Raw genomic sequence first — 23775 nt, forward strand, 5'->3', positions numbered from 1 at the left:
TTTCAGCTCTCAGAAAAGCAGCGCTTGAAGCTACAGTTTCTGTTATCTTGCATAGCCGTCTTAGGCGTCCTATCATAGTCTGAGCAAAAATACTTTAGACCTGTTTGACATGAAGAGCAGATGAGCCACTAACACACGCAGACGCACCTTATTTAACTTAATTGGGCCCATACGTTATATTTATATTCCATCCTTGTGATAAGTTTAGGCAACAAACACAGCAGAGGCCATCTGATGCCCAGAGGGCCAAATGACTCCTGTTCAAATAAATAAAGCAGAAAGCTGCCAGGCCCTTCTGCTCCTCCCAAACAAGACACACACAAACACACACACATATACACACACATACACACACACACACACACACACACACACACACACACACACACACACACACACACACACACACACACACACACACACACACACACACACACACACACACACACACACACACACACACAAAACAAAAATGCTGAAATACAGGAAGACACAAAATCTCATGAGGAACTACAGACAAGTCAAACCAGCAGAGGACCTTACAGAGTCAGATACATCACCTGACTGAGTGACAGGCGTGACTGAGAGGACACTAGTTGCCCAACAGCAGTTTCACAGAGCTAACTGAATATAACTGAAACCGGGACAAACATCTAGCCTCTTTCTCACCTGCCTCCACCATGTCTCCATATAATATTTGTTTACATCATGTTTGATGACATCAGGTTTTTACATCACATCCTGTAGCCGCAGGGCGGTCAGTTCCGATAAGACTGAAAATAACAAACATCCTGCAGCCCCGCCATACTTCACCATATCAGGACTCAGGACGCATATATATTAATGTTCTGCCTTCTGTAATTTCCCCTCTACAATAGGTACACGGGGGTGATAAGCCAGCTGGTTGGAGATATCACCACAGGAAGTCAGTGAGGGGGCCAAACCAAGAGCTGGCAAATTGCTAATGACAAAAACACAATAGAAACACGCCGGTCTTTGTGTGCTGTGGGCCTCAGCGGTGGCAGCGCTCTCCGCTCCCGCTAGTGCTGAGGTCAGGAGAATCTCATTTGCCTACATTAACTCCAGTGCTGAGTGTTGAACTCTGGATGTACACGGGGCCCCACAGACTTCAGCAACTCCCACAGCAGACAGACAGTGCAGATACACACAATAACTTTTGGAGGGAAAAAAAAAAACGCACGAGACCAACAGAGATTTTTAAAAGCTTGAACGTTATCACAGAAACTACTTCAGTGGCATCAAGTTGTAAACCAGGTTCCAAGAAAATCAGCAAAAACAGGCTGCAGCTGTGTGAGGAGATAAGGCAGCACATACAGTTGTCCACCATCCAGAGTCCTCTGTTACTGTAATAGTACAGAGTTTTATGGACAAAATAATTAACAGATAAACAGACAATTAACTGGCATGTTGTAACATTGTCGCAGCCCTACACTGTTCTCACCTAACTGCTGAGATTTGGACCTCACTATGTTTTACTTTATCTATATATATTTTCTCTTTTTCATTTTATTTCATTATGTATATGTCAATACTATGTACACACAGTGCTGGCTCTTATCTTATCAAACTGTACATACAGTTTATAGAACATCCAGGTTCAACAGTTTTTCTGTCAAGTGAGGCATTTTTACTGACACTTCAGTTGCTTTCTGTTTTACCTCTAAATAAAGAGGTTTGGATAATCTGACTCAGCTGCTGGCTGGTTTATAACCTGTCTGACTCTGCTGTCACAGAGGTGCCGTGTTTCCATATCTCAGCAGTGACTTTGGAGAGTACAATGTTATCACGACTGATAGAAATTATGCTCACAGCTATGAAAATAAGGCCTTACACATAACAACCTGGAATAATCCTTTAAGTATCCACCTTGTGATGTGTCCTTGAAAAAAAACATTAAATTGCCTCAAGCTCCTGGATTGCTCCACTGCAGCTGAACATGTGCTCTGACCACTAAGTACAAAACTAATTTCCTAATAGGAACACGCTAAAAAGAATGAATCCGCATCACTGAAGCAAACCAAAACAGACCTAGCATGGTTAAAATTTTTCGGTTTCGTTGAAGTTACGTGACAGCTGAGCAAAGGATACTCCTATTCTCCCTCACAGACAGACACTGGGTCTGTGCTCTATGACCTTTCCCTGTACAGCTGGGCCTATTCCAGTGTTGGCTCTGTAACCAGTCAGTTTTGGGAGCGGGAAGCCTGGAGGGTTAACTATCAGTCATCTCTGCTACAACCACGCTCGTCATACTGATGTTATTTTAACAGGACAGAAATAGCAGCCTAATGTCTTTCAGAAAACAGTCTGGCAGCGAAAAAATATTCCCATTACATCACTGAGTTCCCAAAGACTGATGGTGCTAAATTTTGTCAAACAAAAACCATCGAAAGACCTAAACCTTGTCAAATGGAAAACATTTCAAGTTCCAAGTTAGGGATTTATAATAAAGAGACCAAGAATGGTGGATAAGAGCGTGTGGCCAAGTTTGTAATAGCGTGCATGCTTGGCTTTGGTTGACAATTTAGGGATAAGGGGGTGGAGGGGAGGGTGGGGAGGATCAATCTCTGGCTCTGTCTAAACACTGCGTGCTCGCAGCAGACCCAGTGGAGCCGAGGATGATGTTTACGGGACTCCTCGATGGGATGCTTTTTAAATGTCATTATCCAGTTCCACTGCTTTTATTGTTTCTCTTCTTCTTTTATCTCATCGGGTCATCCTCTGCATTTTCTCATCTGTCCGTGCTGTTCCACTGTATTCACACATGCAAATAAATAAACTCCGATCTTACAGGCAATGACTGGTGTGCCTGAGAATGAACAAAGAAGAAATTCCTCAGCAGACCTGTTATAACACCTAAGAACCAGATCATGTATTCCCTCTGGTTTGAGGCATTAGGTGCAGGGAATAACAGAAAGCCAAGTTACATTAAGCTTCATAAAGTGCGGTGCTGTTTACGTGGAAGGCTGAACTCTCCTGTTGCTATTTAGAGCTCGTTTCCTAGAAACCCCAGCATCCTCTCTCACTGCTCTCCCTGCATCCCTCCGAGGCAAAGCAGCAGGATTTTCAATATTTTAAATTGAACTCCAAACACGGCTATGCCCTGAGAGTAATGCAATTCTCAATATCGCGCTCTAAGAGGCTTACGCTCCAATTACAATTACGGGTCGCTTATTCTGAGATGAAAAATTGGATTGCTTTCTCACGAAAGGTAAATCCCACACTCCTTTGATGAGACATCCATCATCTAATGATGTGACAAAGTACAGTCATAGCTGACGGGCAGGAATCCTGTCTGCTCATTGGCTCACTGGACTTGGATGAGTGTTTGGGTCTTAAAGTGTCACGCAGTGTTTGTCTTTCTCATGCTGCAACTATAATTAAATATTGATCACTTTCATAAATGGGACACTTGCTGTGCTGGTCCTTACAGAGGTCTGGATTAATGCTAGCACAGCGACCTCAGCGAGTCTACTTAATACACAAATAGTGCAGGAAGGTTTCCGTCTGATCCCAAGGAACGTGCCCGTATTCAGGAGAATTCTTTTATCTTAAGCTGGATGAAGCTTAAGACGTTGAGTGAGTCTTTCGTTTTATAGAAGAGTTGACTTGACAACGGTTTCTGTCTATAAAAACAGTCCAAGATATCAAAACTCATGTATACACAGGAACCAGTGGATTCCACTGAGTAACATAAACAGTTACCTTGCTCTGGCTCACATAGGAAACACAAAACCAAGCTGGACAACAGAGCAGCGCCAGAGCTCCAACAAGCAGAACTATGAATCAGTGACACTGATCCATTAGTGCTCGTGTGGCTCTTGTCTGGCTATTTTCTATTAAACATAACATTAAGATGAGCTAATTCTTGTACTTGAGTTTATATCATTTTAAACAATTCAGAGCAGAACAGCTAAATGTACTGTGACTGAGGCCAGTTAACACTGAGAGACCACTCAAGTAATAAAATAATGTTCGCTTTTCCAGAGAAAGCACCAGCACACCTCAAGTGCTTCCTCCTATTGAGTCCTATTCTGAGTCATGCAGGCTGTGAAGCATGGCAGGCTCTCCATGGCCTTTTAGTCCTGGGTTGCCTTGGCAGCTGCTCCAGGACTCCATGGTCTCTGCTGATAAGGAGGAGGAAGTGCCTGTGCCTAAGAAACCAAGGTAGACTTTCCACACTCTCACATTATTTTCTCACCTCTATTTTACTCTAACCTTAACCCAGTTCTCAGTCACTTTTTCTTTTTTTACTGACAGAAGGAAGTACATTCATCCTTGGTCACATGCTGTTTTTTTTGCCATAATCATGGTGGTATGGTCTAGGATTATAATGGCTTACACTCTACGCTTGTGTCTAAACTGACTACAATTGTCAAGGAGGTTTGGTATGCAGGTCTAAGTGTGAGCAGAGAGAACCACTTGCATTAATGGAGGAAGAGTGGGTGGGGAGAGGGGGGGGGGGGCTTCCAATAAATGCAGCTAGTAAGCCATCGTCGTCTTCAATCCAAACACACATAGCGAGACAGAGTGATGCAGCTTATACTGTTAGTTACGTAACAGCCATCATGTCTGTTTGGATAAAAAGACGTCTTCTTGTGTTTCTATTTTAAGAAACCACTGACACTGCCGACATGCTGAAACGCCTCTGATCCGCTGCGGACCCCTCGCGGAGTCATGGAGACTCAGTGAAGTAGTACTTAAAAGGTTTACGTACCCTGCCATGTATGGGGGTAAAGGAAATGTGGATGAGTCACAGGTGTGTTTACAGTGCGTGGGTAGGGAATGTGCTCCTGTCGTCACTGCATTTTTTTCAGCCCTTGGCCAGAAAGATGTTGCCCGTTGATTACCTTATGGGCTTTGCGACAGGGGAGCGTGTTGCTGGAGTGACTTGAAGGCAAGTTCTAATCCATCAGTGAGAAAGGCACAGTTCATGCCGGGTTCAGACAGGGGGGAAATGGAGAGGTCCTTATGTCGCGTGAAAGGGAGGAGAGGAATTATGATATCGGCTCTGCCGGCAAGAATTAAACATTTGCTGGGAAGCATGGAGTAACATAACTCAAGCGAGGGTCGAAAGCACTGTCATATGTTATCCATGTGTCGCCTCTGGAAGTGAAGAGGAAAGGCAGAGATCCTCCACTTAGCACAACTCTTAATAATATTAGACATGTTAAGTAAGGTAGACAGAGACACTAATGGTGTTTACTTGATTTGAACCCGTGACACACTGTGTAGTGATTCTATTCACAGAGTAAGAGCTTGATCACACTGACACAGCAAAATAAATTTGTATGTTTCCGCTTGTGACATAAGAACTACTCTAAACAGACTTATTACAACTGCTTATTTTCAAGGTAATGTACTGCCGGCAAACAATGCAGCATGTCCTCTGGAGAGAAATTATGTACAAAAACACAAAAAAACAAAAAAACACACACACATTTGAGCAAATCCAGTATTCATCGTGATTAGGTCTGGAATTTCTCTATTATAAATACCGGTCCTCGACCTCAGTGTCTTACCTTGCATACACCTCTCTATCCTGTGTATGAGCTGGTAGGACTTGCAGCGGTCCAGCAGAGTTCGGATAGCTGGAAGGGGGTCCAGCACGATGGTCTCAGGGTGGGCATCAATATAGTCCTGAAACACAGAGACACAAACGTCTTAAAAACGTTTTTCTTTACTTATTTTCTGTACATTTTCACAATGTTCACATAGAAAAAACAAACAGAGAAATAAACAACAGAATATAAGACAAAATTCTGTTGTGCTGTCATGGAAAAATGAAAAAAGGTTTATTGTCATTTCGATTCCACATTTACATGAGAATAAAAACGAAATTGGGTACTGAGAGCCTGGTAAAGTCAAGTAAAGCTATAATACATTAACACAATATCTGAAGATTTTTTTAGACTAAAGAATGAATCAACTCATCAAAAAAAAAACAACTGACAGATAAATCAATAATGGAAATAGTAAGTTGCACCCCTGTGTGTGTGTGTTAGCACAACAAACTGTAGTGTGTTCCTAATTGTGTAAAAAGGCAAACCACAGACTGAGGCTACACACCATGTGAAATCATCTGCCATGACACATGACACACACAAAAACATATACCTACTGATTAGAAATGTTAAACAAACAAAATGAAGTGAGCAAATTACAAATACAAACACTGAGTTGAAAGGCCAACATGCCCGACTCTGTGTGTGTGTGTGCGTCTGTGTAGGTTACATCACTACATCTCTGCATGGCCGGCTGCTGGGTCAGCCTGAGGTTTGCTATTTTACATAACTGCACTCCCCTCCTCTCCTCTGACTCTGTCCCTACACCACCTCCTCTGTGCAGCTCTCCACATTTCCATCTCTGCTCTGTGGATTTCTCTGCCAACCGTTCCTTCCGAGCAATTTTTACTGACTCACAGACGCTGTCAGGTGGAGCTGGCTGGCCTGCACATTACACAAACAGCCTGCCTGCTCACATCACGGCTCTTTAAAAACACCACAGCTCCGCTGTCATACACATTCACATGAAATTAAACACGCGCGGAGTGTCAGACATCAAACACACGTACAGTGGAAAAAACGCCCATTTGTGAACTGCCTCTTACTATACACACGAGTACTGATGCACACATGTAAACAAATGCTTTTGTGCTGACATGGAGGACCCATGTGTAGGATTTTCTAGGATCTATCGGGCAACGCTGATCAAAGCCAGTGGAGTGGTTATATAAGTCAGACATGCTGCTGCCAAAAAATAAATCCAAATTAATCTTCCAGGAGTTAAGAGGAATACTCTGATAATAGGACTGTCACTCGCTGATTTCTGCATCTCAGAAGAAGTGCAGTTAAACACAGACAGAAGGGAGAAGTGAGACAGAGATGATCACTGGCGAGCAGGTGTTAAGAGCGAGGAAGAGCCAGACGTATGTCAGTGTGGGTGTAAGAGAGTGGGCGTCAGGGCTGCACATTTTCTGCTCATTTTTCAGGGCAGATCTGCTTCCACAGGGAAAAGCGGTTTCTCAGAAAATATGGCCAGTAGAGGATCTAATCTGTGCCACTGGTTGGGAGCCATGCCTGTGCCGCCAAAGGCATCAAACCTGAGGGGGAAAATAATTTTTAGCACTTACACAAACCACAACCAGATGGGCGTGATTTACCACATCAGCTTGAATCTTCTAAGCTGTCGATCACACAGAATCCCACCAGACCTAATTTATGTTTGTAACAATCTATTTGGCAGCAAGGTAAGCAAAAAAATTGCTTGCACAAGTGTTTATGACTGTTAATAACTGTTTACAATTGCAATTTTACCTTCCAAATAGTAATAACAGTTGGTAAAAACTTTCAGGTAGCTGATATCAAAGATGTCAACAAAAGATATAAAGGTCAGCACATTAATTTAGTTCCTTAAATCTCAGTCTTCTACACAGATTCTTACTAATGATCTACTAAAAAAAAAAAGGATTATCACATCCATAATCATGGAGCCCTGGGGAAAAATTGTGTAAATGATATTTGTCTCAGGTCTCTTGTGCGCTCGGCTCACACCTCAGGCCACTGAATCACCAGAGCGCATCCCAGTTTGACATTTTGTTTTAAATATAGAACTATTTTAGAGAGGAAGGCTTATTCCCTCCGCCACACAAAAGTTTATTTATGATCACAGCTAGGTGTTATTAGAAATGCGCCAACGCTTATATTTCCAATGGCAATGTAATCACAGATGACAGCTGTGTTCAGGTAAATAGTCAGAACTGAGGAGGTACAGACAGGACTGAGCCACAAAACGGAGCTTTTGATTTAGCAGCTAATGTTTGAGTCAACCTGCATCTATGGTCACAGGCTTTAGCAAGTAGCTAGGTGAATGACAACCATGTCAAACTTCTGTTCCTTTGCTCAGAGAAAAGCCAGCAGAGGCAGTTTGGACACTTGGTATTAATGCTTACAGAGTGCCATCCTTTAGAGATGTAATGTACACAAGCTGACTGGGAGGAGACCTTTGGTTTGGACCAGGACACACTGGGAGCCTGGGGATCTCGTACAGAGGGCTGAAAGAGGAGAGTGGGAAAGAAGGAATTCTATGCTACTCTGTAATGATCACTGTGAACTGGATTTGTTTCAGAAAACTGGGAGAATAAGAGATCAGCTCAGAGATCAACAAAATGAGCTCTATTATTAAGAAGGACCTGGAACAATTAGGTAAAGGGTCTTCCAAAAAAGTTACCACTGTCCTAAACCACAGTGCCTTTGAATTGGGGCTGTGACATATTAATTAATTTTATTATTAATAATAAATTATTATTGATTATTATTAATAATAAAGACAAAAATGAAAATTAGAAAGAAGGTGATGACTTCTTCAAACAGCTTATTTTTACAAATTGTTGTAAATAAAACATTTACAAGCATAAAAAGCAACAAATGGTTCCATTTGAGAAGCTGGAAATGGCAAATGTTTGTCATTTTTACTTGATAACTGACTTTCTCTGAACAAATAATTGTGTCAGCACTTCTTTGTCTTTGTGAGTCTCTCGTGTGTGCTTGTGTTAGGTGAGGCTGTGGGTGTATTCGTCAAAGTTCACCTCTAATGTGCGTGAGAGAAAACTTGCTGCTGGAAAAGAACAGGATACTTTTTTTCTGTTATTATACAACACCGGACAAATAAAGTTATGATGCTGCTTGTGGATGGACACCAAGTTAAACCAGTGACAACTGGCACGTATCCTCTGCTTTCTCAAAAATGACTGAATAACATGGAGGTAAGTGGAAAAGTGTGTTGTCTTTTGTACCAACTATAGTGGAAAAAACTCATATTTCTATTTGTATATAATTCTGAAGAACAGTGGAAAAATCTTCACTGTTATAATTGTACACAATCACTACTGCTGCTGCATTCAGAAGGTGCACTTTACCCAGTGCTCTTATCTAGTTTTTTTGTCACAGTGCTTCACCAAAAAAACAAGGTGTGTGCATTTGTTTCAAAATGGCCCTGTCTACCATAAAAGTGTGCAAATGCAGCCGTGTGTTAATATTGACCAAGTTCTGCTGTTTCAGTGATTGCTCCACACTGACATCCTGTTTGTCCTCCCTAATTGAGCAGTCAGGAACATGTTGACAAAACTGTGTGATGCTGGTCATGATTACAGCTCCTCTGACTCATACAGAGAGAGAGAGAGAGGCAGAGAGAGAAACGGAGTGGGAGCTGGTGGAATAAAATTAATTTTCGCACCATCTATAGCACTGACAGATTAATAAACACACAGACAGACACATAAACACACCAATTTTCTGAAGTGTGTTCACAGTGCCACATTTGGAGCTGTGACCTGCTGTCCATGTGAGATGTTTCTCACTTCAGGAAGAATGAGAAAAAAAAAAACTTTTTAAGAACTTTCAGTGACATATCTCAGGTTTTATGAGTCACAAGCTCAAATATAGCTGCTAATGTCCTTAATGTTCCTGTAACTGAGTCATGGATCATTGGCCCATCTGTCTGACCCCTCGAACACATCTGATTCCTTGAACTGGGACATTTATAACTGTACATAGAAAACACATCCATAAATGTTTATTGCCCATAGCAGTTGAACTATGTTGTAATACTAGTGTGTAATAAACCATACCATCCAGAGTTTCTAAACTGTGTATGGAGAGCTTACTCAATACTCCATATCATTCACGCTGACAGTGGCTGGGCCATATGATCAATGAGTCATTTACATGAGGTCGAACATTACTGTTCAAAAGGTCAAGAATCAACTTCCACATAAAACCATTAAAAATGACAAGGAATGGAGCAAGTCTAACCATTTTTTTCGTGATTAGAAATGTACTGGAAGTGAATAAAGATATGTTTCATACATTTCCAAAGTTATGAGCACAAACCCCAGGCTTTTCTACAAGTGCCACATTCCTAGACTCTTCATCAAATTCTGAACTGTCAGGGGATAAGATGGAAAACAAAGATGCACACCTGTACTCTCTGAACGAGCAGCACGGCCTGTGAATCATTCTGGTCAGCCTCCAGGATGAGGTCAGTCAGTTTGTGGATGATGACATCCAGGGGACCCTGCTCCTCCAGAGGCTGGCTGAGGTCCAGCTACGGAGAAAAGAGAACAACCGTGGGTCAAGGATTAATGTGCAAACAGGGCCGTCATACACTCAGGCATTCATTTACCACATTTAGAAATGGCATACTTCAGCAGTCATCACTGAAAAGCTTTTTCTCCCCAGGCCTGCTGAGAGGTAATGATTTGATACGGAGTGGTCTCTGACTGCAAAGAACTGCCTTTTGTGACTTACTGCTTCGAAAAAAAACGGCAGTGATTCATCATTGCAATACAAAAGTGCAAGCACTCAATATAAGCCTGATTCTTGGTCAATGCCATTTTATTAACAATTAAATAAATCACTATGTCAGAGCTTCAACTGTCATGATTGTCTCTTTAGACTCTGATAGAGGAGAAGATGGGGAGAACAGTAAAACCAGCAGTATACTGTACTTCACACAAAATCTTAATCAGCATGTTCTCACAAGCAGCATGACAGGTTTTCATACTACTTTCATAAACCCTATCCAAAAAAAAAAAAAATCCTCTCAGTTTACTCAGGCTTCAAGTCTGACCTTGTTTCCATAACTGCCCCCAAAAGCCCTGCTGCCTGCAGCTGGTTAACAAATCCATATAATTTCCATTTTTTTTTACATGTGACCTTCAGGTGAAATGTTCCTGTTTTACCTACTGTTTACTCGCACCACTCCCACCTTATTTGCACGCTAAAAAAATGCAAAAAGGGAAGTCTATCATATGTGCTGGACTTCTAAATTATAGGTAACACTTATACATGCACCATTTCACTGACCAGGCAGTCTAGGTAGGCGGAAATAGTGGTGATGAAGTCTGGGATGTACAGAAACCTGCAATTACCATATGTATGAGCCTGAACCGTGGCTGCGCTTGACTGCCCTGTTATCCAAAACAATCAGTTTCATATGCAGTGGGGACTAGAAAAACTACACTATACACAGTAAACTGCAGAAATAACAAAAATGTGGCATTTCCAATGAATTTCATTTTGTTGTCAAAAAAAAAAGTACAACAGAAAAGTTCCTTTACTGCTTTTTCAGTGTTGTGGGTTTCTTTCTGAACAAGATGGATGCGAGGGTATTTTTAAGAAAAGGTTAAGTAATTTTGGGATGTCATTAATCTGCCATTGGCCTCCTCATTTATGCTGCCAGTCTTTTTCTAGATCTCTCCATCCCCTCTCATAGTTCTGCTCTAGGAAACAAACATACATTTTCTTCTCTGCTTTTTTGGTTATAAAACAGGATCAAGACTGTTCCTTCTAAGACTTCTAAGTCATCTTCTTCCTCTTTTATTTATAGCTGCAACTTTGGTGCAGCCATAGTTTATGTTGTATTTGTTTTGAATTACACCATCAGGATTTACTTCCAGTGTCATCTATTTTACTATGAGTTACAAACTATCTCCCTCTGGCCAGCTCTACAGTCTCGCTGAGCGCATTCGACGGCCTCTGAGAAAACGCCAAATTAGCATTCGTTTGAAGTTCACTGCAGCTGAAAGACTGAGTGCACTGGCCAAGTAGTTCACAAGTAGTCCAACCAGCTCTCCAAGTGAGATAAGACTTATGTGGGTCAGTGCTTGCACGCACACACACACACACACACAAATGTAGGGACATCACAGGAGATGCTAGGTTGCAGCAATGTTGATTCCTCTGCTGTCCATTTCACAAGATGCCTTGATTCTGGCTGAATGTGTTCAGACTGTAGTGACAAAAGGAGCCGAGTGAGGCCTGTCTATGACAGGCAACTTTTAAAGTTAGAAAACTTAAGACAGACAGCAGTTTTTAATATGTGGATGGACACAGTAATTGAAGAAAAAGACCACAGAGGAATAAAAATCTATTCTGAGACAATCTAATCATCAGATTTCTCTGGCTACTTGTTCTCTCATAGCAGTAATTCAACTGTGGCAGTCTTAATTTTGTTTATTATTCTAAGACAAAAACTGACAAATAATTTAACAGCACATTATGACTCCTTGACTGTGTAAAATGAAAATATTGGGCTGTAGGAGACAGTCCAAATGAAACCAGTACAAACACATCAACACTGCACCCCGAGCTGGTTGCAGGGCTGCTGCTACGTAACGTAGCCGTACACTTAACTCATTAGTGTATTAGCAGATAGGGATCACCTGACCATTACAAACAAAGGATAATTCAGAAACACCTGTGCAAATAAGCCAGAGCCTGGCAGGACCCCACTGTCCTTTGTTCTGTTCAGACAGTACGCAAACCGAGAGTGAATACAGTTTAGTCACACGGGTGTGGATCAATGCAAGAATTGTAAAACTGTACAGGGTATCAGTTGGTTTAGGGTTGGCCACGGTCCGAGCCATAATTTTCTGGTTAATGATTCTGAGATGTGTGATAGATGGATGACTAATTACAGTAGGCTTGGTCCTGCCCTGAAAAGTCAACTGCATAGAGTGGTAAATCTGTCAGCAGATTTAGACATTATATACTTTACACAGGTTTCACCACAGGGAACAAAAAATTCACTTATAGTTTAGCTCCTACTCAAGTTAAGCAAGACACTGTTTTGACAGAGATATGGTTTCCCTGTCTCAGTCTGACAGGGACTATGAGTTTTTTTTTATGTTTAGGAAGCGAAACCTATCCTACACATCGTGCAGTGTGTACCCAGCATGCCAACATGCAAAGAAATGCCACCATACTCTGTAGTGTTCCAGTCAAGCTGTATTCCCTTAAGAGCTCATTATGCTACATCAACATGGAGTTTTCCTTCTCTGTCCATTTCAACGCTGCTGGATCTCATTCTCCTCCACACTCCATTTCTCCTGCCTGTAGAAGCACGCCCTACAGCTCAAACATAACATGCCAACACGAGCTGCAAAAAAATGTATACAAGCCAATGAGACAGAACGTGTCCAGTGACTCTAGGAGGTTTGTTTGAACTGACACATAACTGGCATTGTCAAATCTATTGTAGCTGCATGAGTGTGGACATGAGCTAAGGGAGGGTTGAGGCTAAGGTTGAGCAATACAGTTGAAATCCTACATCATGGTTTATGTAACTTTATTTCACCATATTGATACAAATACTGTGGTATAATAAGTTTTCTGGAAAACCAATTGAGAAATTGACAATATATAAGATAACCAGAGGGGAATGTCTGTCTAACATACCAGAGACGTTAAAGGAATAGATATCACAGTATAAACCATACGGCAAAATTTCTATGGTATACACTACATCATCATATCATCCACACCAAGCTAAGGTGGCTCCAAAATCTGATGAGTGCACAAACTCTCTGCCACAATGCAATAAGCAACAGAGGCTGGTGTAAAAGACAATATCTTGTTAGAATCAAACAGTACGACTGTCTATATACTGTCTGACTATATACTTATATCATATCATTATATGCTATAATGATATGGTCCAGGTTCAAAAACATACTGCAGAGGTTCTGGCGATTTAGTGTCTCAGCAGTCCAGCTGGTTTATCCGGACTTGTGGTTGAGAGACACATAGACACAGAGGTGTGAGCATATGGCAGATACATGAAACAAATAAACATGCTGCTATGACCTTAATAGCACTGTGTTGGTAAGTCAACACTCATAAAATGTGTTGTCACCTGTGGATAAACCATCACTGGGTATATAACACTTGCTGCTGTGAGCAGCAGTGGTGACAGGGCCTCAGCAGTGGTGTGAGGTACAGCAGGTCGCTTAAAAACTGAGGCGGTCGCTCTTGTTTTCTGCCTAGCTAGCAGTGTCAGTGCGACAGTGCTGGACGGATGGGAATTTGCCTGTACTCCGATGAGGCACGGCTTTTAATCTCTTGCTTACACAACACAGAGGGCCCATCCACCGCCTGGCCCCTCAACAAAAACAGGACTCTACATCATGGGGGTCAACACCCACTGGCAAAGACACATCGCAGAGGATGAAGCTCTCCTTTCCCTGTGCGTAGACAGAGCGACCCTGCTTTAGAGCTTATCCAAAAACCCAGCAGTAAAGTCACTGATGTCCTGCTAAATGCTAAAAGCAGAAATGTCAGCTGACGTCTTTGCGAGTCCCTCTGGGACTGAGTGCTAGCAGTGGGCCATGGTAGTGATGGACAGCACAGAAAACATGCTGGATCCTGGAGGGAGAGGGTAGGTCAGGGCCAATATATTTTCAGCTTTGATGTAGCTTCACAGTGGGGCTAAGCTATACCCCTGGGAAATCTAAGAACGGTGATTTTGAGCAAACAGTGAGGACAGAGCTTACAGTGCACTTCAGTTTTCAACACAATTCCACTGAACTACAAAGAATACTCCACTGTTTGGAGCCGTTTTCTGTCTCTGTGCTTCTGCTTTATCCTTCAGACATCTCTTTCTCACTGCTCTCAGCTGGATCAAATCTCACCTGGCTTTCGCTTTGTTGTCAGACTAGCCCAGAGCGAGACTATGTGTAGGGCGCAGACAGACGTGATGAATGATTTATTCTGTGTGCTGTGTGGCACTTGACACCCTAGTGTAAGAGAAACATATGTCTCTGAGATAAACTGTGGCTGCTGGCTGCACCTCATATGAAGTACAAGACTAAACATGAGAGGGGATCAACACGAAGGTGAATCGCCAAGGGTCAAACTGGGAGCTCATTAGGCTAATGACTTGCAAATAAGGCAGGATTAAAATGACCATCTCCAACGATGTTTTGAAGCCCAATGGAGAAATAAAGGGACCTCTACCAGGCCTGCTGAGAAGGGCTGAGGATTGTTAGGGAGGTAAAGAAGTCATTGTGAAATTGATCATGATCAAACTGATAAATATCTCATTCATCATCACCCCTACCCTGAACTCCCAGACTGCTCAGAAACACCCACACGTGGTTTCCGAAACTTGAGAAAAATCATTTAAAATTAATAATTTATATGTAAATCATAAATACTTTGGTAAACGCACATTTTGGCTTTGTTGTAATGAGTTGCAAACCTCTGTGCTGATGCTCTCTGTGCATTTCTAATCTTTTGCTCCATCTTAACTTATGTGACTAGATGCTAACTCCCAATAATGGCCACCAATCAGCTGTCTTTGGATCGATAGATACCTTCAGAAGACAATCTCTTGTTTGTCAGCTTCCACAAATTCAATATGTGGGTGAGATACAGTAGCATGGCGGAAATTACGTTTAAATTCCTAAGCACTTACCATACAATAAAAAGGGTAACTCAATATCTTTGCTTGGACAGCCCACTCAAACGATGGCCATTTGTTGTGATGGGTTCCCTCTCTCTCAGAGTGAATATTGGCTTCCTCAAGGCCGAGCCTGGTGCGTTAATCTCATCAGCTCTGTGATACAGACAGGCTAATGTACAGAGTACTGGGAGGACGGGTTTCATGAGCTCAGGCCGAAGGGGTCAGTATTGACGAGCTGGTGCAAAATCACTCGGACGAGGGAAAAGCAGACACAAGGTGAGTGTGATAATGGGCTACTTAAAAAAAAAAAAAAAGACCTAGAGTGGAAAGCTGCTAGAGGCTAAAGGAGCAATGATAAAAAGTCAAACAAAAGAACCTTCTGTTCTCTTTCAGTCCTGTCAGTCCTGATGGGTATACATGTAGATCGTTTTCCCACACTAGAAATGGAAATATAAAATTAACTCCCTGGGGCTGCCAGATTTAGCAAAGATCTGTTCACACAGCGTGCCGTCATAAGCAGTGTCAACCATCTGTCAGCCTCTAGGTGGCTCAGTGGAACTGCAGTGTGAATTATCTACACAACATTTCCTGCAACTAACAATTATTTGCATTAATGATTAATTATTTTCTTGGGTGAAAATAGTGCAAAATGCAGATTTTCAACTATCCCAGAAACAGTCCAAAACCCACAGTGAGTTTATGATCACATAAGATAAAGAAATGCAGCAAATAAAACCAGAGAATATTTCGAATTTTTGCTTAAAAACAATTGCACTTGCTCTGTTGATCCATGAATGAACTAATTGTTTCAGCTCAGCTACACTGTTACTCCAGCTAATCTGTGGTTGTGACACACAACGAATAAGTGAATTAACTCGTATTTATTTCGTAAACAACATGAGTAATGGCTTATTCTGCTAGAAAAAAAAGGCTAGGATTAATTTATCCTTGGATATCCAAGGTTGAGTTGTTATCACCAGGATCAGCTAGTCTGTCACACCACAGGGACAAGGTTAAGCGATTAAACTGGCTGTAAGAGATAAATCTGAAGCTTTATTCTAGTCTAGCCTTCTAGAGAAGGTTAAACACACTTGATATTTATAAAACAGCAATACTCCACCCACCCTCAAGGCTTCAAAAACACAAATGAATAAAACATAAACAAAACAAGCTGAACGCTTTGTCTGCAGAGAAACATCATTTTCATTTTGAAGGATTAGTTTTAGGGTTAAACATTTTCCTTGTGATGTACCACGACGTCCAGCACCCTTCACATGCTTTATTTATTTGATGTGGAAACTTGTCTTAGGATTTAGCATGATTGGGCCTAAAATAAACCAACAACATTTCAGGACTTTAAGTGCAAGAAAATATATAGAACAACACATAATTTGCAATTAGAAATTGAATCACTGATTGCAAAATAACAGTCTAAAGGAAGGTCTGAGAGTTGCTGTGCTCAGAATTCACTGGTGCAATAGGAGAAGACAGCTTTGTACACAGACTTGTATAACAAGGCCAAAGCATTACAATGGTTTCCATTATCTGCGTTTGTGATGCAGTCATGACAATACCGGCACTGGCTGGCATCGGGTGCATCCCGGGCCGCAGAATCACCGGTGTGAACTGAAAAACACCTCTGGGTGTCTGAGTAAATTGACCTTCCTCAATTGGCAGCGACAGCCCAGCTAAAAATAAAGAGCGTTTTTGTTGAAATGTAGGAAGTAAAAGAAAAAGCTTAGTGGACAACAGGTAGTCCTGCAAAAAGATAAACTGGGAAGGCTAGAGGGCTGTTGAAGTCCCTGGGTACCCCTAGCTGAGGGTCTGCTCTCTCCCAGGAGGGCCTGAATGCACAGTGGGAAACAAAGCCCTGCTTACTTTGGGACTATTCCCAGGACATGGCTCTTTCTGGGTGTGCTGATATCGTCAGCACAGTGAAAGGAAAATAATAACCTTAGAGTGTGTGTGGGGAGGGGGGGGGGCACCTCCCATGAAGACGAGACAACATTAAGAAAGAGAAAAAGACAGGATAATTTCCTCTTCAATGGCAGAGAGCACTTTAACTGACAAGTACTTTTCAGCACTGAGCTCCCAGGACTTAGTCACAATTGTAACTATGCTGCTGTATGTGCTGTGTTTACTTACAGAGTCTAGTATACTCCGCAATATCCATTAATGACAGCAGACTACACTTCCCCGGGGCCTGCATTTACCTGAACATAACTCAGCACCTATCCTTTAGTAGAGCTAAGTAATTATTAGACAGACCATTTTTTAGCCTCATTCACATGAGGCATTAAAAGTGACTATAATTACTAATAATACGCAGCTGCTCACGCTTATTGTTTTGTTGTGTAATTTTATTTTCTAAAAAATATAACTCTTGGCATCCGCAACTGATGCCAGATAGTACAACGACTTCTGTAACTACTACCATGCATTTCAGAGATTTAGCTTCTCGCACACAAACACACGTACACTAAAAATGACTAGCCACATAAGTAGCTTCCTTTGACGTCCAACAGACTTAACAGAGCTGAGGTCAGGTGTTGAAATATCGTGCTGGGATGAGTTGCATCACTGCTTAACAATGAACATGGTCTGGTCTGGTGGACTGTGACTGATGATGCTCGCAGAGTGAAAATAGCAAGACTGTGAAGCAACTACATCAGGTATGTAGGAGGTAACAAAGTCACAGTAGTTTACAGTAGAAATCTGAAAAATGTACATGTAGAAAATGTTGGGTTTCAACTCTACCGCAAGACAGTGAATCCGAAAAAAAACATCCTCTTAGCAGGGATACAAATTTAAGATTTCCCAACTAAAACAATAAATAACTGCTCAATTTTATTTTGTTACAGTAACAGACAAAAAATGTTGTCTTCTTACCTGAACAACTTCTATTCCTCTTTTCCTGAAAAAGAAGATGAAAGTAACACTCAGTAATTTGATCAAAAATAAAGTGATCAGTCATAAACACACATTGTCATGCGCCGAAAGAACCTATAAGATACCAGACATGTTATGTAAATGTACGTCAGGCACTGTAGGTGAGGATGTCTGCTGTCTTTTCAGTGTCTAAAAACAACGTCTCAGGTATGTAGGCTCAAAGGCTTCAATGAAGCAACAGAATGTAAAGAAAGAAGTCTAACACAAAGCTAAGTGATTCAACAAGTACTGAAAGTGACTGAAAGCAAACTCTTATTTCTGGCTCTTTATTTTTTTTACCCTCACATTATGTAACTAAGCTGTGTAGAGCACTTTTTTTCCATCTGTCACTCTCACTGGATTTCTTTCCTTTATAATATGAAGGTCAGTTTTACTCTTTATGTAAATATATATCAAAATAGTTCCTCTCCAGAAGAGAATTAAACAGACACTCACAAAGCTCGTCAACAGTTTGACTGCATGGACAGTAAAGAGACATGAGCTACTGACACATAAGCCTATCTGCACCTGGACAACAAAAATAAATGAAGAATGATTTGTCTGATAAGCAAGACAGCTAAATAGGATCATCGCAGCCAAATTAACAAGTCCGTCTCCAGAGCCGGAAATATTCTACTTTTCAGAAACGGCACAGAAATACTCGTCTTTGGATAAAAAATTGGTTGCTTGGCAACCAGCAGACCCCTACAAGAGTGGAGTTGTTGGTAGAGGTGGCTATCATGATGGGTACACCACTGTTCACACGAGGAACCTCTTCTCACTGGACACATCTCCTCTCTTTACCTCTGACAGAACTGGACTATTCGATTATTAGTACTAATATTTGAATAAATTACCATTTGTGCATAAATGTGAATATGAAATGACTTGTTCTCTATTTTTTTTCTCTAGGACTCTCTCAGAGATCACAGATGATGTTTAAAACCGCTCGATTTATATTAGTCCTAACTTCTCCACTGAGAGAAAAACAAGCGCCCCAAACAGAGAGTAGAAAAGAGGGCATTTGCACATTTTTGGTCGTGCTAGCTTGTCAAGTGTCCTCTCCAGCTCAATGCCTCAAATTAGCCAAAGAGATTCAGCAAAAAAAAAAAGAAAAAAAAAAAAGAAAGCATAAGTAAAACTCAAACGGCCAAAACAACCAACTCCTAGTCGGGGGAAATTTACGATGGGGACTAAATCAGTCCAGTATTACCACCAACTCAGCCTGCCCAGGCCAGTTGTTTTTGAGGTTACAGCCCCATGGTAACAGCAGCGCAGCCATTCACTGCTTCACAACAATGTGGATATTTAATACTGCAGCTGGTGTGTTTCATGTGGTGTGAATGGGGCCTTTAGTTTCGTCCCCATCTCAGATATGGAGATCGCTTGCTCTCCTATATTGTTACAGGGCCAGTAGAATAAAAGGGGTGACGGAGAAGACCCCGTGAGAGAAGCAGGACGGGGTCAGAACTTTTTGAATAAGCTTGACACACAAGAACGTGGAGGTGTAAAGGAAAACACGATCCTCATTTTTTTAAGACTGACTGGCTTTAGGAGTGACAGATGCAATGAATGCAAGAAACTATAGTGATTATTTTAAAACACTATGAATTAATAAGATTTACTGCACAGTCTATGATTTACTGCGGCTTTCATTTGGATAACACTGGGTGGACACAGGTAAAGCAGGCCAACCAGTTGAAGCAGACTTTCCTGATTAGGGTGTTAATCTGTTGCTATCAGTTCCTTTAAAAAATTGACGCAATCCCTTCTTTGCGTGTCAATAGATTTGAGAGTGATACTCACCACAGATTTTAAATAATCACAGTCTTCTAATCACCATAGTAAATTGTCTCATTTGAATGAAAGACAACTTACAAGCAAATAATAGATGCTCAAGGAAATCTCATCACACTTGTTGTCCTAGAGAGCAGTGGCCTTGCCTTGAGAGGATGAAGTGACTACATTTTCATATTATCCAATGACCGTTTTCAAGGGCATTGCATTTTTCTATACCAGATATATGTGAGTTAGCAGGAAGCCTCTAAATTGCTGTGCAAGCTCATGGGACACAAACATGAACTCGAGTGGCTCTGACCAGCAGGAACCATTAAAGTCCAGCTGCATGAGACAGGGCAGACTTCACACTGAAGCACTCGCCGTGTCAGCTGCATGCCACATGATGAGAGATAGAAAACCTGGTCAGTCACTGTTAGAGTGCAATACTGGCACATGATTTACCTTTGATAATATAGGCTGACAAGTCTAAACCCTGCATATATCTGTCTGTAAGATGAAATCAAGTTGCATGAAATTAAATTCAAAGAACGTGCCAAGGAAGTCAGTTACAGAAATGACTGACACACCCTTCGAGTGTTGCGTCTCTAGGGAAGACACAACACCTTGTTAAAAACACGGATGAAGAGCCCCACATTGTAAGGCTATCTTAGTTGCATCTTTTCCTTCCTCTTGAAGATGACTTTTGCTTTCCAACATGCTATAATAATAGGGGAAATATGTCAGGAAAAGGAGAACTAGAAGTTTAAGTGAGTGGGCAAAAGAAGTCAGGAGGCCATTATATACGTGATATATCTACATGCACTTTGTGGCTCTTTTCCATTTGACTGTACCATTCTATTTGTACTGACCATTTGGCTTGTATTTGTTGTTGTCCTTGTAGAAAAGCTGTTAATGTGACCTGATCTTCTTGATCTTCTGTCACAAACACCACTTCTTAATACTCAGGCCCCGCCCCTCATATTAAACAGCCCACAGTCCAGCTCTGAGGGAAGAAGGGTGAGCCAGATGCAGGGACAGGGAGGGGGGGTTGCTTGGAGGTTTATAAAGCGATTAAAAATGTTTTGTGGATTACAGAATGGTAATCTGCGGTGGCTCAACCAGGTCGCTTCGTGAGGCAACGACTCTTGGAAAAGGTGAAAAAGCAATTGCCTGCTAGTCTGCTCACTGAGCACATACCTGACCTATCGAGGTACATTCTTGCTCAAATCAAATGACTGAGGACTTTAACATGTTTTCTCCGTTCTCTCTCGCTTTCAGCTGCTGTCACTTTAACATCTGTGTTTTCAGGATAACTGCAGCCCTCATAAAGCACAGGCAACCAGGCAATGTTGCAATGGGAAATGATAAGGGTGCTGTCATACCTTGGAAGGAGCCCTTCCCAAAGCCAATATACTATATAGCAGCTATTGTAAATCACTAAGGGAGAGTTCACCTTTCCTTAAGTCATGTTTGCTAAGAAAATCCACGCCCTACTTTATAACAACTTACATAACATTTCGACTCAACTGGAGATGGATAAGCTACAACAAGATAACATACAACACCCATATAGCCCCCCCCCCCACGACAGAGCTGGAGAATCAGTACAAATCCTTGCCACAGCTGAAACACACCCCTGAACAAATTCATGTTATGGCTATGTACTTGGACAAATAAAGTCTATTTTATCTAGAGACAGAAACACTAGTCTCTGTGGTGTAATGGTCACAGATTAACTTTGTATAATAAGAACACATCCTCTAATTTAGATTTGTTAACGACACAAGGGGCATTCATTTTCTCAGTCCACACACAGCTGCCTTTAAGTTTCATGCTTCAGCAAAATCAGCTAAATAATAACACCTGTTCAAGCTGCTTGTCCTGTTACACATGCACCTTAGGCCACGATCAACAGTCTTACCTACACACATTCCCTCCTCGCTCCTTGTCTCAACAAGCACTGACTCGAGACATAACAAACAAAACCTACTACACTAAAAAAAGAGGAAAAAAAAGTCAAGCTAAGAGCTAGACTTGCTGTTTATACATAATGTTTTACAAAATGTCTTTGCAATATAGCATAGAGTAAAAAAAGCAGAGCAGCTGCAGGCCTTATCAACTTAAGATACTACACAGACATAAGAAAAGAAGCCCCTGATGCTGTGTGTCAGCATGAAAGAGAAAGTTACAATGAGACTGCAAAAGGACTATTCCCTGTAAGAGGAGAAGAGGAGATTATCAGTCCCATTTGTCAGTGTCATTGACTGTACTGTCTGACAACACACCTCTTAATTCACTGTAACTGTCATAAATTGTTAATGATGTAGGCCTGCAGCGTGAATGCATGTGCAGCTGTTTCTGTTAGATGCACTGAAAAGTAAAAACCAGTTGACATGGGTGCATGAAATTGGTGTTGTAGCCACACACCTGCACAAATCAGCAAAGGCCTGAAAATTCAGCTTCTTCATCTTCTTCTCGCTGAGCCAGTAGCCGACTCTCCGGCCTTTCAGAAAGGTCTGCATCTCTGCTGTGCTCCTGTTACTTCTCTGGAGGTAACTGGTGTGACTGAAGACTCAACCTGGACAAGCGAAAACAGGAAACCACCGTTTAACGTTAGTCATGCAACGGCCAACCAGGGCAATGAGGGAAACACTCAAGTTGACGACTCGGTTTGTCACACGTTACTCAAACACACACACAAGTGTCGCTTTCTCCTTGTCTGTCTCTTGGACCTTAACGCCCTCGTGGTTAGCATGATCCTGTGTCCAAACGTGATATTACAGGGAATGTGATTCAGCATCAGCGAACCACCACACTCACACACTCGGTGTGTGCTAACCTCAACTGCTAACGTTAGCTGGCTAGCTGGGTAGTGACAGTCTGCATAGCTAACCGATGGCATGCAACTGGGAAACATAAGCTAGCCTGCTAACAAGGCTGACTAGCGTTAAATGGCTGAGCAGATTCGTACCACTTCCATTTGTCCAACGAGTTAACTAGCGACGGCTGGTTAGCTAAAAGATGAGGTAACTGACTTAACTACGAATAAAAGCTGGCAGCCAGACGCTGTGTAGAGAGCTAACTAACCTGGTAGTTCTAGCACAGTTCCCCCCTGAATGTGTGTCCTCTTCAGAAACTAGCTCGGATAGTTTCCCATTCTCGGTCCGTCCGGTGGAGGAAGAGTAGAAGTTTTCAAACAAGGTGACAGATGACAGGCACAGCTGGACTCACGTTGAGAGGTTCCTGGTGTTTTCTCCCTCAGTCTCTGAGCTGAACTGACTGCACACACCCAGGATCCTGGAGACTGGTGCTGCTTTCAGGAACTCCTCGGAAAGTACCACTCCCGAGTGATGAATTACTCGTGATTTCACTGGCAGTTGTGACTTCCTCATGGATTAACTTGCACATTATTTTATCGACTTTTCGTTACATCTGTAAAAAGACAGATAATTATGAACACAATTGTCCTTCACAACACAACTACATACGTTGTCTGTTCAATAGATCGAACCCGAAAGATATTTAATTATAAACGCATAAAAATAGCACAGATAGGCTGGAGCAAGATTTTTTTTTTTTTTTTTTTTTTTTTTTTTTTTTTGCATTTTAGCTTAAAAAATTCCTCAGACAATAAACTGATTCGCTGCTGCTTAATTTTGGTGATCGACATAAACCAGTAACAAAACATACCATGCCCTGTTCAACAGAGCATGAAGAGGATGAGGGTAATAGCCTGAAGAATATGAATATGAATCGGACATTTGGTTAATATTTACATTAATTTATTAATGGGATGTTGTTTACTGG

At 41.7% G+C, this 23775-nt stretch overlaps 1 protein-coding gene across 1 annotated transcript in view; it reads right to left on the reverse strand.

Moving 5' to 3' along the window:
• Positions 1-23278, reverse strand: part of itpk1b (inositol-tetrakisphosphate 1-kinase b) — a 29509-nt gene extending 6231 nt beyond the window's left edge. The window contains exons 1-5 of the mRNA XM_041061088.1: positions 23056-23278; positions 22396-22546; positions 18151-18175; positions 9997-10122; positions 5541-5658 (exon numbers count right to left, since the gene is read on the reverse strand). Coding sequence (XP_040917022.1) covers positions 5541-5658; positions 9997-10122; positions 18151-18175; positions 22396-22490 — 364 coding nt within the window. The 5' untranslated portion in view covers positions 22491-22546; positions 23056-23278. The remainder of the gene's footprint in view (positions 1-5540; positions 5659-9996; positions 10123-18150; positions 18176-22395; positions 22547-23055) is intronic.
• Between the last annotated feature and the right edge of the window lie 497 nt (positions 23279-23775).

This window comes from Toxotes jaculatrix, chromosome 17 (assembly GCF_017976425.1).
Source record: "Toxotes jaculatrix isolate fToxJac2 chromosome 17, fToxJac2.pri, whole genome shotgun sequence".
In the NCBI taxonomy this organism is placed as follows: domain Eukaryota; kingdom Metazoa; phylum Chordata; class Actinopteri; family Toxotidae; genus Toxotes; species Toxotes jaculatrix.